Source organism: Microcaecilia unicolor, chromosome 5, assembly GCF_901765095.1.
Source record: "Microcaecilia unicolor chromosome 5, aMicUni1.1, whole genome shotgun sequence".
Classification (NCBI taxonomy): domain Eukaryota; kingdom Metazoa; phylum Chordata; class Amphibia; order Gymnophiona; family Siphonopidae; genus Microcaecilia; species Microcaecilia unicolor.
In genome coordinates this window covers 171620427-171634151 of record NC_044035.1, presented here as the reverse complement: position 1 = coordinate 171634151, position 13725 = coordinate 171620427, and the positions used below count along the sequence as shown (strand labels likewise).

Here is a 13725-nt window from a genome sequence, read left to right as displayed (position 1 = left end):
GGCAGGAGTTGTTTTTACCGCTGCAGTGTCTCAGCAGCAGAGTTGCTGATTGGGCAGGTTTCGTGTGATGGCTGCGGGATTTTGTTTTTTTAAAAGGCATGGGTTCGCTATAGAAATGCTAAATAGTAGTAGTAGTTGCAGGACATTGGGTTGTTTTCCCGCCGCAGTCGCGGGTTGGGTGGTTTTTCCACAATATAAGCCCCGCGGAGGCGGGCTGCAGGCTTCTTTTAAATGCCTGTAGCCTCAGCCGGAGACTTTCCTACTTTGGTGGAGTACTGTCTAGAAATGTTAAGTAGTAGTAGTAGTACTGGAGATGACCTACCATAGTGGCAGGTCTGCATATTCCAAAACAAAATAATCCATTTGTGTATCTAAAAGGTAAATTACAAAACAGATGAAGATGTAATTCCATGTGCCCCAATGAAAAGAGAGTTTAATTCTACTTCCATTTAATGTCAATATATTCCATCATCTTTGTAACACTAGGCTTCCCAAAACTGATTACAGCAGTTAAGGTGAACCCACCAGGAAACAGGATATCGTCACTGAAACCCAGCATAAAGTACATAATTTATAATTGATGTTTTCTACCAGCTACCATAATTTTGAAGCTGTTTTAGTGATATTCAATTGTTATTTCATGATATTTATATCTAGATATGTGAAGCTTTCAAATAAATTAAAAAGCAGTCCCATAAGTAAAGAAAAAATCTTTTCTCCTCCACCTTTTAAGGCACTGCCTATTCACCTGGAACCGCTTTAGACTTGTTAAAGATGGACCACTTAGGTCATAAATGTAATTACAAACTCTTTGACACATTTGTGGCCATAGCAATCTCCACTATCGTTAAGTAGAGGAGTGTGGTAGCCGTGTTAGTCCACTCTTAAGGTTATCAATAGAAATCAAACAAAATAAAACATGGAAAAGAAAATAAGATGATACCTTTTTTATTGGACATAACTTAATACATTTCTTGATTAGCTTTCGAAGGTTGCCCTTCTTCGTCAGATCGGACGAAGAAGGGCAACCTTCGAAAGCTAATCAAGAAATGTATTAAGTTATGTCCAATAAAAAAGGCACTATCGTTAAGAATTGGAAAAATCATAAACTAGTTTCTTATTGCTTTTGGTGGGCCAATGTTTGCATGATTTTTAAATATGAAAAAATAATTGCAGAGCGTAATAACCTCATGCATATGTTTATCCAGACATGGGATCAGGTTGTCCAATTTTGCAAATCACAAGATTAAGTAAACCAACGTAACTCGAAATTCATCAGTAAAACTTCCACTTATTTGTATTGGTACCTGTATGCGAAAGTTTATTGTTTGTTTATTTTTGTTTGAATATGTTTTCAGAAATTCAATAAAAATATTTGAACTAAAGATGGACTACGCATAGGCAGCCCCTTATTGCTAAAAAATCTTTTGCTATTGTTGTCAATAGCGTTTACTATTGTTTTGGGTGTACTAAACCCGCGGCAAGCTCCGCCTACTGGCTTCAGCTCATACAATAGACTAGATTGGATAAAACAGGAGACGAAGTGAACCTATGTCCTTGTTTCTAATAATTTTTGGCTTCCAATGAAGTTGTCTTTTACGATCGTCCGCAACAAACCCCGCGGCTTTCCCTTTAGCGTCTGACTCCTGCTCTCCTCCGATTCAATTTCCTGTTTCCGGCGCATTCGATAGATGGGAGAGGGAAGTTGTTAGGATGAGGCACCCGAGAAGGAAAGCTGCAGGTAAGCAAACCTCCTCCTTGGCCACACGACTGGTGGTGGGTGATCTCTGGTATGGGTTTGATGAGGGGGGGTTCAATGAGAGGTGCTGGATCGCGAACAGGGAGAAATGTTGGATCGGGAAGGGCGAAAGAGAGAAGAGATGGCAGGGGGAGGGGAGGGACTGTGTAAAAGCCAGATCTGCGGGACCCTCGGGATCTGGTAATTACAACGTTGGGGGGATCCCACTATATCCGCCTTTTACCCCACGGGGAGTGGAGATTGGCTCCCCCCGATCCCCGAATACATGAGAGTGTGAGGGCAGCCGTCGCCGAATGTATGTGACTGTGACATATCATGTGACTTGGTTTCTTTGGTTCACGTGCTTCTATAATTTATTATAATACTACATAGACTTTACCTTTGAATGGATTCACGTGATTTTTGTAAATTGTAGCCTAATGCGTTTGTTTAGCTTTTATGATCACTCGCTTCCAAAAACAAAAAAAATCTAAAAAAGATTTCTTGTTCTGGTTTTCTCATTTTAGCTTTAGAATAAGTTCAGGCTTCTGAGTTTCTAGAAACGAATTGGACTTTTCTCTCAAAGGAAATTTCTCTTCCCCCCCCCCCCCCCCCTTGTTTCTAAGCCACACAAATGCCGACGCAGCCCATTCACTTTGGAGGTCTTTTACTAAAGATTAACTCAGTTATCTGCAGCAGGGTTAGCTGCTTAGTAAACGGGGGGGGGGGGGGGGGGGGTTAAAACAGTGTTGCCAGGTAGTCATGGAAAAACGAGCACCTTTAGCTTAAAAAAAAAAAAAAAAAAAACCAAGCCCAAAACAAGTGATATCAGTTCAAAAATAAGCTCAAATTTTTTCTACATACAGTGAAGTGTAATCATGGGCTAAAACACTCTTTTTAACTTTAAAACATATATGTAGGAACATAACTCAAATTTATTGACTGCATGTTCTTAAAGAGAGTGCACTATTTGCACACTCTTTCCCATTAGTACACACTTGGGCCGTCATTTGGCACAAATTTTGTCATCCCTAATATCTCCATGCTCCTAAAAGCTTTCTAGTGTAAAAACATGTTACTGCCAACAAGGAGCACCTAATATCAATTAGACATTATTTTAACAAATTTCAAAACATGACCTGGCAACAGTTTCACTAGTCATGAAAACCAAGGACCAGATTTTCAGCCAATGCTGTAAACAGATTAAATGACTGTGTAGCACTGTCTTTTAGTTCAGGCCTATTATTCAGGTATAACAAAAATTAGAGCACCCATTGCCCATTCTCTCCAGGGCAGAGCAGTGAAGCTGTGCTCTCTCTCTCTGTCATGGGTGAGAGAGCTTCCTCATCCTCAAATACTTCCCAGCAGCCTTCAGACAGTTTTGGTTGTTTGGGGATTTTTATTGTTACTGTTGTTGTTCTATTGAATCTGACTTTATTGCGCCATGTAATCCTCTAAGGAGCGCATAAGAGACATGTACTTCCCAGGCCTAAGAGGGAGCCATGGGTACTCGCTTGTTTGCTGCTGGACTCCTTCAGCTGCTCCTGCTCCCTGCCCATCATTCACCCTGACTGACCCTGTGTTTCCGGGACAGGTTCCCTTCCTACTCACTCACAACTCTCTTACTCACTGCATGCAGCCTGATGTGTTTAACTGTACTTTCCTGTTTCCACATGGGGGAGAGGGGTGGGCCCTGATCACATCACAGCGTCAAAGAGAGTGAAGTGAGTTGCCAACCTTGCTTATTTCCCGCTAGTAGGAAAAAGAAAAAAAAAAAGTGAGTTAAAAGAAAAAAGGACCAAAAACAAGCTACCCGTGAATTAAAAAAAAAAAAGCGCCCAAACTCATTGGAAATAAGCGAGTTTGGCAACACTGGTTAGTGCCTGGAAAAGCTGTTGTTTAACCCTCCATCCAGCAACAGAAGAGTGTGTTCATGGCCATTTCTTTCTTAGACTCATAAGATCTGAAGTGGTTCCTGAGATCATTTGAATGGACCTGCCTTCTCTGTATTGTATCTTATTGACTCTGTGCCTTTCTACTCATTGTATCTCTTGTTTTCACCCTTTTCTTCTCTCAGGATTAGAGAAATTAAGCCAAATGCCATTCCAAGAGATCCTAAGAAGACTGTCTATAACTGAACACTAAGCCCCGAAAGCATTTGTGTTTAATTGAACTGAACGTCCTTGGCTATGGTGATGATGATATGCATCCCTGGAAGGAGGTGATATTTGGTATGAATGAGACTCATCTATGAAATAAGACTGGGAAGAACTGTTCTCGAGGTAAAAGTGGTGTCAGTGCCCCAGAACAGTGTCTGAAAATGGCCAAAAACAACACTGCCATCAATACTGACTATGGAGACTGGGATTGGTGCCCAGATGCTGGGGAGCGAGCCAGGCTCTTGCAGAGCCCTAATGTGGACATCGAGCTGAAGGGTAGCATGTCACAGGCTGCCACTTCCACAATTGGTGCTATCTTTATTGTGGTGAATGCAGCCCTTGGCGCTGGACTGCTCAACTTCCCAGCAGCTTTCAGCACTGCAGGAGGGGTAGTGGCTGGCATGGCTCTACAGATGGTAAGCAGTTATGATATCTGTCACCAGAGAGTTTTCATAAGCTATTTTTTCTACTCCTGAATTAATTAGTGCAGCCTTCAGTTGTGGATTAATCAGTCTGAATTTTCTCCCTGTCCTTAGAGTAGTTTTCTTTGAGGTCAGTTCACCAAATAGGTTAGTTTTACTTGTTTTATACAAAATCAATAGAATAGCAAAATAGTATAATTTGCTAGTGACCTACAGTGGTGTTCGCAGGATAAATATTCTTACAGATTGAAACCTTAACGCCTCCCGATAGTGGCATGCATTAATTACTACCTGCTATCCTTAACGGAGTGCCAGTCCTATCATTGGTTTCATAAATTGGAGTAAAAAAAAAAAAAAAAAAACAACCCTCATATAAGGAGAAAAATGTTCCCCAGAAATCCCCACTACTTCCATTCACATTTAAACATCATGTATCTTCAAAAATAGTTCCTAATAAATGGCTTAAATGGGCTATACAAGCATGCTTATAAACAAAAAATAGGGGAAACTTACCTTGATAAGTCAGTGTATCCCGCTGAGTCTGTAGTGATTTCCTCCGCTGTAATGCAGTGCTGCACTCCTTATCTGTACTGCTTGATCCACCAATCTTAAATAGAGAAGCTAACGCTTCAGCTGATGATTAGGAAAAAAAACCCACAGGGCCCTCGATTGCATAACATGCACAGATCCCAAATTGACAATCCCCAACAAGGGTAGGTGCCTTGTTTCACCTTATGTCGCATCAGGAGATAAGCTGTTTGCAGAAACTTTTAAAGGTTAAGCCGGTGCCAGTCTGCTTCCCTTTGAAATCCCTTCTGCTTTTGAGGGCGGGACTGGAATTGGCACCAGCAGAGTGTGTTACTCCTACCGGAATTCTGCATGACTGCGCAGCACAGAATTTGCGCAGAATGCCATGCAGAATTTATCCTTTTTCGTGCAGAATCAGTTGATCTGGCCAATCGCGTGATGAGAGCTTACATTGCATCAGGGGTAGGACCTCCTCCTGCTCCTTTGTATGCAGCAGCTTGTCCACAGCACACTTTGAGAGGCAGTAATGGGGAATTTTTTTAAAATTACATGGTACAACCGCGTTAGTACCACACTGGGAACAGGGACCACGGTAAAGAAAGGCTGGCCCTCCCTGGGCCTACCTTAACACGCCCTGGTGGTCTAGTGGTCTCTTTGGGGGTAGGAAAGAACCACACTCTCTCTTGCCCGCTGCTGCTCTGGGCTGGTGCCACCGCCAGTTCTTCAAAATGGCTATTGAGACTATCTTGTGAGGCTGCCGTAAGAAATCTTGGCAGCCATTTTGAAGAACCGGTGGCACCAGCTCAGAGCAATGGCAACAGGCAGAAAAGAGCTAAGTTTTTTCCTGCCTCAATTTGGTACTACCGATGCAGCTGGAGTGATGGTTGGGTGCAGGGAGGGAGGGGGACTGGAATAGAGGTGGATGCTATGTGAAAAACGCGCAGAATTTTTCAGAATTTGCAAATTTTGTGTGCAGAATTTTGAATTTTTTTGCGCAGAACTCCTCCAGGAGTAGTGTGTAACAGTGTCAGCATAATAGAAGGCCCCGTGGCTTCTCTTTGCTTTGTTGCCACTGCTGCACATCGCAGAGGAAGCAGTGGGTAAAAGAAGGGCGGTGCCATTCTGAAACAAGAATTGGGGTGGCAAACCATTTTTTTTTTTTTTACGTTAAATTTTTATTAAGGTTATAATAGTCACAAACATAATATGCTCATTACAACTAAGCACAATTGGTCTATCAAACATACAATGAAAGTATTGAAATTCCAAACCGCAACCTCTCAGAATTACCCAGCCACCCCCCCTGAGCAATTATCTCCCCCCCCCCTCCCCTCCCTCAATATTTTCCCCTTAGGAATGTTGAGTTAATGCAGCAAAGCATGTCCATAGTTCAGAAGCAGGTTCATAGAGTCCCAATCTCTTGTCTGTAAGTCGTTCCAACTCCCCAACCAAAGAGAACTTTAAAATCCAGTCAGTCCCACTGATAGTTTCCAGTGGTTAGCAATGACATTCTTAGCCGCTGTCAAACACATTCTTTTAAAACGTCTCTGCCATTTCAGGCCCCGCCTGTTGCCCAAACCCAACAGGCACCATTTCGGGTCACAAGAAAAGGGTTTACCCGAATGGGTATCAATCTTACCAACAACTGCCTCCCAAAAGGGTTGGACCCGATCACAGGACCACCAAATATGCAAGAATGTTCCCACTTCCTTGTCACACCGCCAACATAGAAACATGACGGCAGATAAAGGCCATATGACCCATCCAGTCAGCCCATTCTCTGTAACCCCTAATTCTTCCTGTTCCTAAGCGATCCTACATGCTTATTACATGCTTTTTTAAATTCTGGCACAGTCCTCGACTCCACAACCTCCACCGGGAGGCCATTCCACGCCTCCACCACCCTTTCTGTGAGATAGTACTTCCTTAGATTACTCCTAAGCCTATCCCCTCTTAACTTTGTCATGTGCCTCCTCATTCCAGAGCTCTCCATTTGAAAAAGGCTCTCTTCCTATATTTAAATATCTCTATCATGTCTCCTCTCTCCCAGCATATACATGTTGAGGTTCATAAGCCTGTCCCTATAATTTTTGTGTTCAAGACCGCTTACTAATTTTGTAGCCGCCCTCTGGACCGACTCCAATCCTGTTTATATCTTTCCGTAGGTGCGGTCTCCAGAACTGCACGCTGTACTCCAAATGGGGCCTCACTAGAGACTTGTACAACGGCACTATCGCCTTCTTTTTCCTGCGGTCGTATGAAAGATAATGTAATTTTGCAGGAGTGTAATACCATCATGTTAATACTTTGTATGCATTTTCTTTCAAAAGTACACATACTAAGGCCGCCTTAACTTCCAAAAATATAGCTTTCCATTCATGCTCAGTAAGTTCCACATTAAGATTCTGTTCCCATTGCTTCATATATGTAAACTTTTGGAAGCTTACTCCCCTTATAAATTTATAAAGAATAGAGATAGTTCCCTTTATTTTTTCCATTGAAACCCAAACATTTTCAAAATGCTCATGCTCATCTGGGTCATCCCTCAACCATCTCTGCTGGGAGATATAATGCTTAACCTGTAAGTAATAGAAGAGCTCAGTCTCAGGAATATCATACTTCTCCCGTATTTCCGCAAAAGGTCTCATTTCACCCACATCCATAAAATCTCTAAAGCAAACTAGACCTTGGGTAGACCATCTTTTAAATACGGAATGCCTAAATTCCACTGTAAACCCTAGGTCTGATCTGATATGTGCATAGGAGGAAGACTTCCCTGACCTCCCAAATCTAGAGCGAAGAAAACACCACAGTATCAGAAGGTGCTTAACAAATGGATTTTCTGAAAGCTGACTGTAAGTCTTGGAGGACAGAGAGGCCCATAAAACCGCCCTCAGATCATAATCCCATACATATACCTGGTCCATATTAGGTACAACAGTGCATGTCTCTTGGCTCCAAGCTGTAATCAGCTTTAATTAAGCCGCCCAGTAGTACCAAAGCAGATTTGAAACTCCACGTCCCCCGCATCTCCACCGACCGCCACAGCACTTTTCTATGTAATCTCGGTGTTTTCCCTCCCCATTAAAAAAAAAAAGATAAATCACACTGAAAGTGCACAAGTCCCGATTTGGGGATCGAAATCGGTAAAGTTTGAAACAAAAATAGCAATCGTGGTAAGATATTCATTCCTATAGCTGTAATATGACCCAACCAGGATAACCACCTACCATTCCAACCTGCCAGATCTTTACGAAGCCGCTGGAACAAGGGAACGAACTTCAAATTATATAATTGGGAGATATCATGAGGTATCTGGATCCTGAGATACTTAAAGTGTTCTCGGATATGCCTAAAGGGGAACGCCTGAACCAAAGAATCTAGCACCCTTTTGGTGACTGAGATATCCATAAATTCTGATTTGTCATAATTTATCTTAAAGCCAGATAACCTGCTAAAATTTAGCTCCCGCATTAGTACTGGAAGAGTAAGACGTGTTCTCATATAAAACAAAATATCATCTGCAAAAAGAGCAAGCTTATGTTCACTACCCCTCGCTGGAACTCCTTTTAATAGTAACATAGTAGATGACAGCAGAAAAAGACCTGCACAACTTAGGCACGTCTGAGTGCTGCTATCGAGTTGGTGCTCAGCATGTGCCATTACGGCACATCCAGTCTGCCCAACAAGATAAATTCATATGTGCTACTTTTTGTGTATACCTGACCTTGATTTGTTGCTCACAATTTCTGGGCACAGACCGTAGAAGTCTGCCCCACCTCCCCCCACCGGCTCTGCCACCCAATCTCGGCTAAGCTTCTGAGGATCCATTCCTTCTGAACAGGATTCCTTTATGTTTATCCCACGCATTTTTGAATTCTGTTAACGTTTTCATCTCCACCACCTCCCGCGGGAGGACATTCCAAATATCCACCACTCTCTCCGTGAAAAAATACTTCCTGACATTTTTCTTGAGTCTGCCCCCCTTCAATCTCATTTCATGTCCTCTAGTTCTACTGCCTTCCCATCTACGGAAAAGGTTTATTTTGCGGATTAATACCTTTCAAATATTTGAACGTCTGTATCATATCACCCCTGTTTCTCCTTTCCTCCAGGGTATACATGTTCAGGTCATCAAGTCTCTCCTCATACGTCTTGTAATGCAAATCCCATACCATTCTCGTAGTTTTTCTTTGCACCGCTTCAATTCTTTTTACATCCTTAGCAAGGTACGGCCTCCAAAACTGAACACAATACTCCAGGCGGGGCCTCACCAACGACTTACACAGAGGCATTAAAACCTCTCTTCTTCTGCTGGTCACACCTCTCTCTATACAGCCTAGCAACTTTCTAGCTACGGCCACTGCCTTGTCACACTGTTTCGTCGCCTTCAGATCTTCAGATACTATCACCCCAAGATCCCTCTCCCTGTCCGTACATATCAGACTCTCCCTGCCTAACACATACGTCTCCCGTGGATTTCTACACCCCAACGTGTAATTAGACTCTGGAATTCATTGCCGGAGAACGTGGTACGGGCGGTTAGCTTGACGGAGTTTAAAAAGGGGTTAGATAGATTCCTAAAGGACAAGTCCATAGACCGCTATTAAATGGACTGGAAAAATTCCTCATTTTTAGGTATAACTTGTCTGGAATGTTTTTACGTTTGGGGAGCGTGCCAGGTGCCCTTGACCTGGATTGGCCACTGTCGGTGACAGGATGCTGGGCTAGATGGACCTTTGGTCTTTCCCAGTATGGCACTACTTATGTACTTATGTACTTAAGTGCATCACTTTGCATTTCTTCGCATTGAATTTTAATTGCCAAACCTTAGACCATTCTTCTAGCTTCTGCAGATCCTTTTTCATGTTTTCCACTCCCAACTGCCTAACCCTCTGGGCTAGGGGTTCAATAAAAAGGGCGAAAAGCAAGAGTGACAATGGGCACCCCTGCCTAGTACCCCTCTCGATCGAGAAAGCAGAAGAATACCCTCCATAGTAGTAGTAATCTTAAGTCTTGCCACCGGGTTCTGATATAAACGGTCTAGCCAGCCCAAGAATCCCCGTCCCAGCCCCATACATTGCAACACTTGTCACAAATATGGCCACTCCACCCTTTCAAAGGCCTTCTCGGCATTGGTGCTCAAAAAAGCCACGGGGATCTCTTCCCCCCCCCCCCCCCCCCCCGCGCCTCCCACATAATGTGCAAAGTATATCTAATGTTATCTGCTACTTGCTTGCCCGCCACAAACACCGATTGATCTGTATGTACCAAGCGAGGGAGTACCCGCTCCAACCTGTCCGCCAAGACCTTGGACAAAATTTTTACATCTAAATTCAGCAAAGAAATTGGGTGATAGAAACCACAAAGCGCTGGGTCACGTCCCGGCTTCAATATCACAGATATTCCCACTTCATGCATTCTCATTGGGAGTGGCTGACCACTAAAGCAGGCATTTCCAATCCTTTGCAACAAAGGACCCACTTCCCCTACAAATATTTTGTAAAACTTTGCTGAGAAATCATCTAATCCCGGGGCCTTTTCCCCTTTGAGGCCCTTAACAGCTGTCACAAGCTCTTCTAATTGAAAAGGTGCTTCTAATTGTTCACATTCTTCACTAGTCAATGTTGGTAATTCAAGTCCCTGTAAAAATTCATGAATCAAAGTGGCATCCACCCTTTCCCCTGCGCTATACAATGCTTGATAAAACTGAGTAAACTGCGCACGAATATCCTTGTCCTGATAATACAAGACATCCCCCAAGCCCTTGATTTTAGTAATAGTATTTAGCTGCTGCCGTTTCGTAGGAATTAGCAAGCATCCTGCCTGATTTATTTCCAAACTCAAAAAACTTCTGTTGGGTTAATCTCCTCATATATTCTACACATTCAACCTGTAACTTAGGCAGTTCCAGATGACAATTTCTCAACCGTGATAACACCTCGTCAGACCTCCCTTCTTGATGGAGGCACTCTAAACTGACCAGCTGTGTTCTCAACTCTAATTCCTTACTTTCCCTTTCTCTTTTTTTCTGTCTCCCCATTTAATTAAATGGCCCCGAATAACCGCCTTTAGGGCATCCCATAATATACCTTCAGACACTTCTATATCATTTAACACCAAATAATCTGCGAATAACATTCCGAAGCTCATTATACACCTTCTTATTGCCCAGAAGGCCTTCATTGAATCTCCAAAATGACTGGCATCTCTCATCCTCCAAGCCTCCCAATATTATGTCTACCGGGGCATGATCAGAGAGAGTAATATTTTCTATCATAGAATCCAATATGTGCCCCCATAATTGGCGGCTACCCCATATCATATCTATTCTGGTATAAGTAGATTGAGCATAGGAGTAAAAAGAATAGGATCTTTGGCCAGGATGCTGTAAACACCAAACATCTACTAAATCCAAGCTTGAGGCCAGGGACTTCATCCGCTTGCTATTTAATATACTAAGAGGCATATTTTTAAAGCACTTAGCCTTCCAAAGTTCCATAGGTTTCTATGGAACTTTGGAAGGCTAAGTGCTTTGAAAGTATGCCTGTAAGTCCACTGCTTCCTTTAGAATGGTCTAGGTCTGTGAGGTAGAGGTTGAAGTCTTCTCCACGTATCACCATTCCTTTCCAAAATTGCAACAGAGCTTCAGTTATTCCCCTTAAAAACTCCCCTTAACCTGAATTGGGCGCATACAAATTTATGATAGTGACCTCCTGGCCAAAAAGAAGGCCCCTCACTGCCAAGCACCTCCCTTGGTCGTCCCTGTACACTGCATCTCGAAGGGCTTTCCACGCCTCTATCAGAGTGTGGACCCTCCGTGACTGGCCCGCTACAGTGAATAACAATCCAAACAGGTGGAACCATTGATAGTGGTACCCGCACTTCTGCAGATATTTGGTGAGGTCCCGGAAGTCTCTCCTCTTCTGAAGTGTTGCTCTTGCCAGATCCTGGAAAACTGTAATTTTTGAATTCTCCCATGAAATTTCACCCAAGGATCTTGCCTTCTTTCAAATCTTTTTTTTTTTTTAACACTATAATCATGGAAGCAAACCACAATGTCTCTTCCTGGCCCCAAGCTTCTATGGGCACGATCAAACTTAATAGCAGTTACGGGAGCTTCTCCTTGTTCACCTTCATTGTGAGACAGTAACTTGTTGCAGATCTCATTAATAATCTCATTAATAATTCACAATTTTTATTTTTGTCTATCTCTGGAATCCCTTTAAAGCGCAGATTACACCGTATGGAGCGATTTTCCAGATATTCAAGTCCCTCTTGTAACATTTCACGCTCCTTCCGTTCATTACCGAGCTCAGCACACAATGTCTATTTCCCCCTCCAAGCTCTCCAGTTTTTCCTTGGCCTGTCCCACGTGGTTCCCCATCTCACCAACCTCTTTTCGAATGTCGTCCATCGCTACTTGAATTGTTTTCCTCACCTCAATCATCTCAGCTTTTAGCGCCTTGAACCATCTGACTACATCTTGTTTGGTGAGTTCACCATCACTTTCTATTAGCTCGGCAGGATCTTCCACCTCCAACCCTGAATCCACCACCGCCATATTGGTGCGGAACTGCACCAACGCCCGACCTGATCCAGCCGCCAGTTTACTCACAGTCGTCGTAAACTTATACTTTTCCAATCGTCGTCGGGCAGACATTGCCCAATGTCTCTTTAGTATACCAAAAATCGGGGGATAAGAGCTCCAAGAAATTTTTTGTGGGTGGCACTTGCCACCCTTTGACGCCTGTGCTGCCCCCCCCCCCCCCCCCCCCCCCGCCTCAGCAGCACTGTTGGAGCATGCCCCTTCAATTCTTTAAAGAATGCATTTCTTTTGCTTTGCAAATTCTGGGGCCCTCATCCTTTCCTGCTTATGCTAATGTATTCTTACTCATTCCTTCTATTTGTCACATGCTTGTCCAGGTTTAACGATGCAGCCAGCATATGAATGTTTACTTTCATACTTCAGCACTTTTACGGCATTTGGATCTGTTGATAGTAAGTAGGCCTGGAGGCCTATTACAGTAGCTTTGTGTATAGTCTGTATTTATTAGGCCCATTCTTCAGCTCTGGGAATGTACAGTCTTAGTGTGTTTTGATTCTAAATTACCTTGTTGGTATGGAGGAATCTTTTTGTTTGTACATTCAGTCTGTCAAGATCTTTATTTGAAAACTGTATAAGAGTACGGGTATTAATGACTTGTATCTTTTTCAATATTTTAATTTCCTGATTAAAATCTTGCTGATCTGTTTTTCTCTATTTTATGCTGAATTGTAATTCTTTCTCCTACATATTTATGTGTTCAAGTTCCTTTATGTCGCAATGATTAAAAATGTCAGTTTTGCTCTATTTTTCTCTAAGGAAGGTTGCCTTAAAGTACATTTGTCCAGGCCAAAAGTCATCCTGATATCAGAAAAGCTGCTTGTTAAAGGTGTTAGTCTACTTAATTTAATCATTGGAACTATAAAGCTTCAGGTTATCTCTGAATTGTTACCACAGCCCAAGGACTTAGAGGCAGATGCACTAAAGCTAAATGAGCCTTTAATGACTCTCCAACGAGGAAAATTTGATCCGTTGCATGCATCAAAGGGCTTTTACCGAGGAAGCCAGCAGCTAACGAAAACGGAATGGAGATGAGCAATTAGTGTGAAAACCCCATTGAAACGACATGCACTAACCTTTTCCGATTGCCTTTACGCAGGAAAAAGGCAGGAAAACTAACGAGAGGTCTGGACCTCTCGTTAGGACAGCTCTGTGCCAGGAAAAAGTGTTAAGTGAAAAAATAAACAAACTTTGAGCCAATCCCAGCGCATTAGCAGAGCTAAAAGCGCTGTGATTGGTCCAAAGGACCTCAGAAAACACATAAAAAAATAA

At 42.8% G+C, this 13725-nt stretch overlaps 1 protein-coding gene across 2 annotated transcripts in view; it reads left to right on the top strand.

Annotated features, from left to right (window-relative positions):
- The first annotated feature begins 1572 nt into the window (after positions 1-1572).
- SLC38A7 (solute carrier family 38 member 7) overlaps positions 1573-13725 on the top strand; it is an 86773-nt gene continuing 74620 nt past the window's right edge. Inside the window, exons 1-2 of one of the 2 annotated variants that reach the window (XM_030203595.1) lie at positions 1573-1741; positions 3816-4313. In XM_030203595.1, coding sequence (XP_030059455.1) covers positions 4059-4313 — 255 coding nt within the window. In that variant the 5' untranslated portion in view covers positions 1573-1741; positions 3816-4058. The other variant, XM_030203596.1, reaches the window with a different exon arrangement.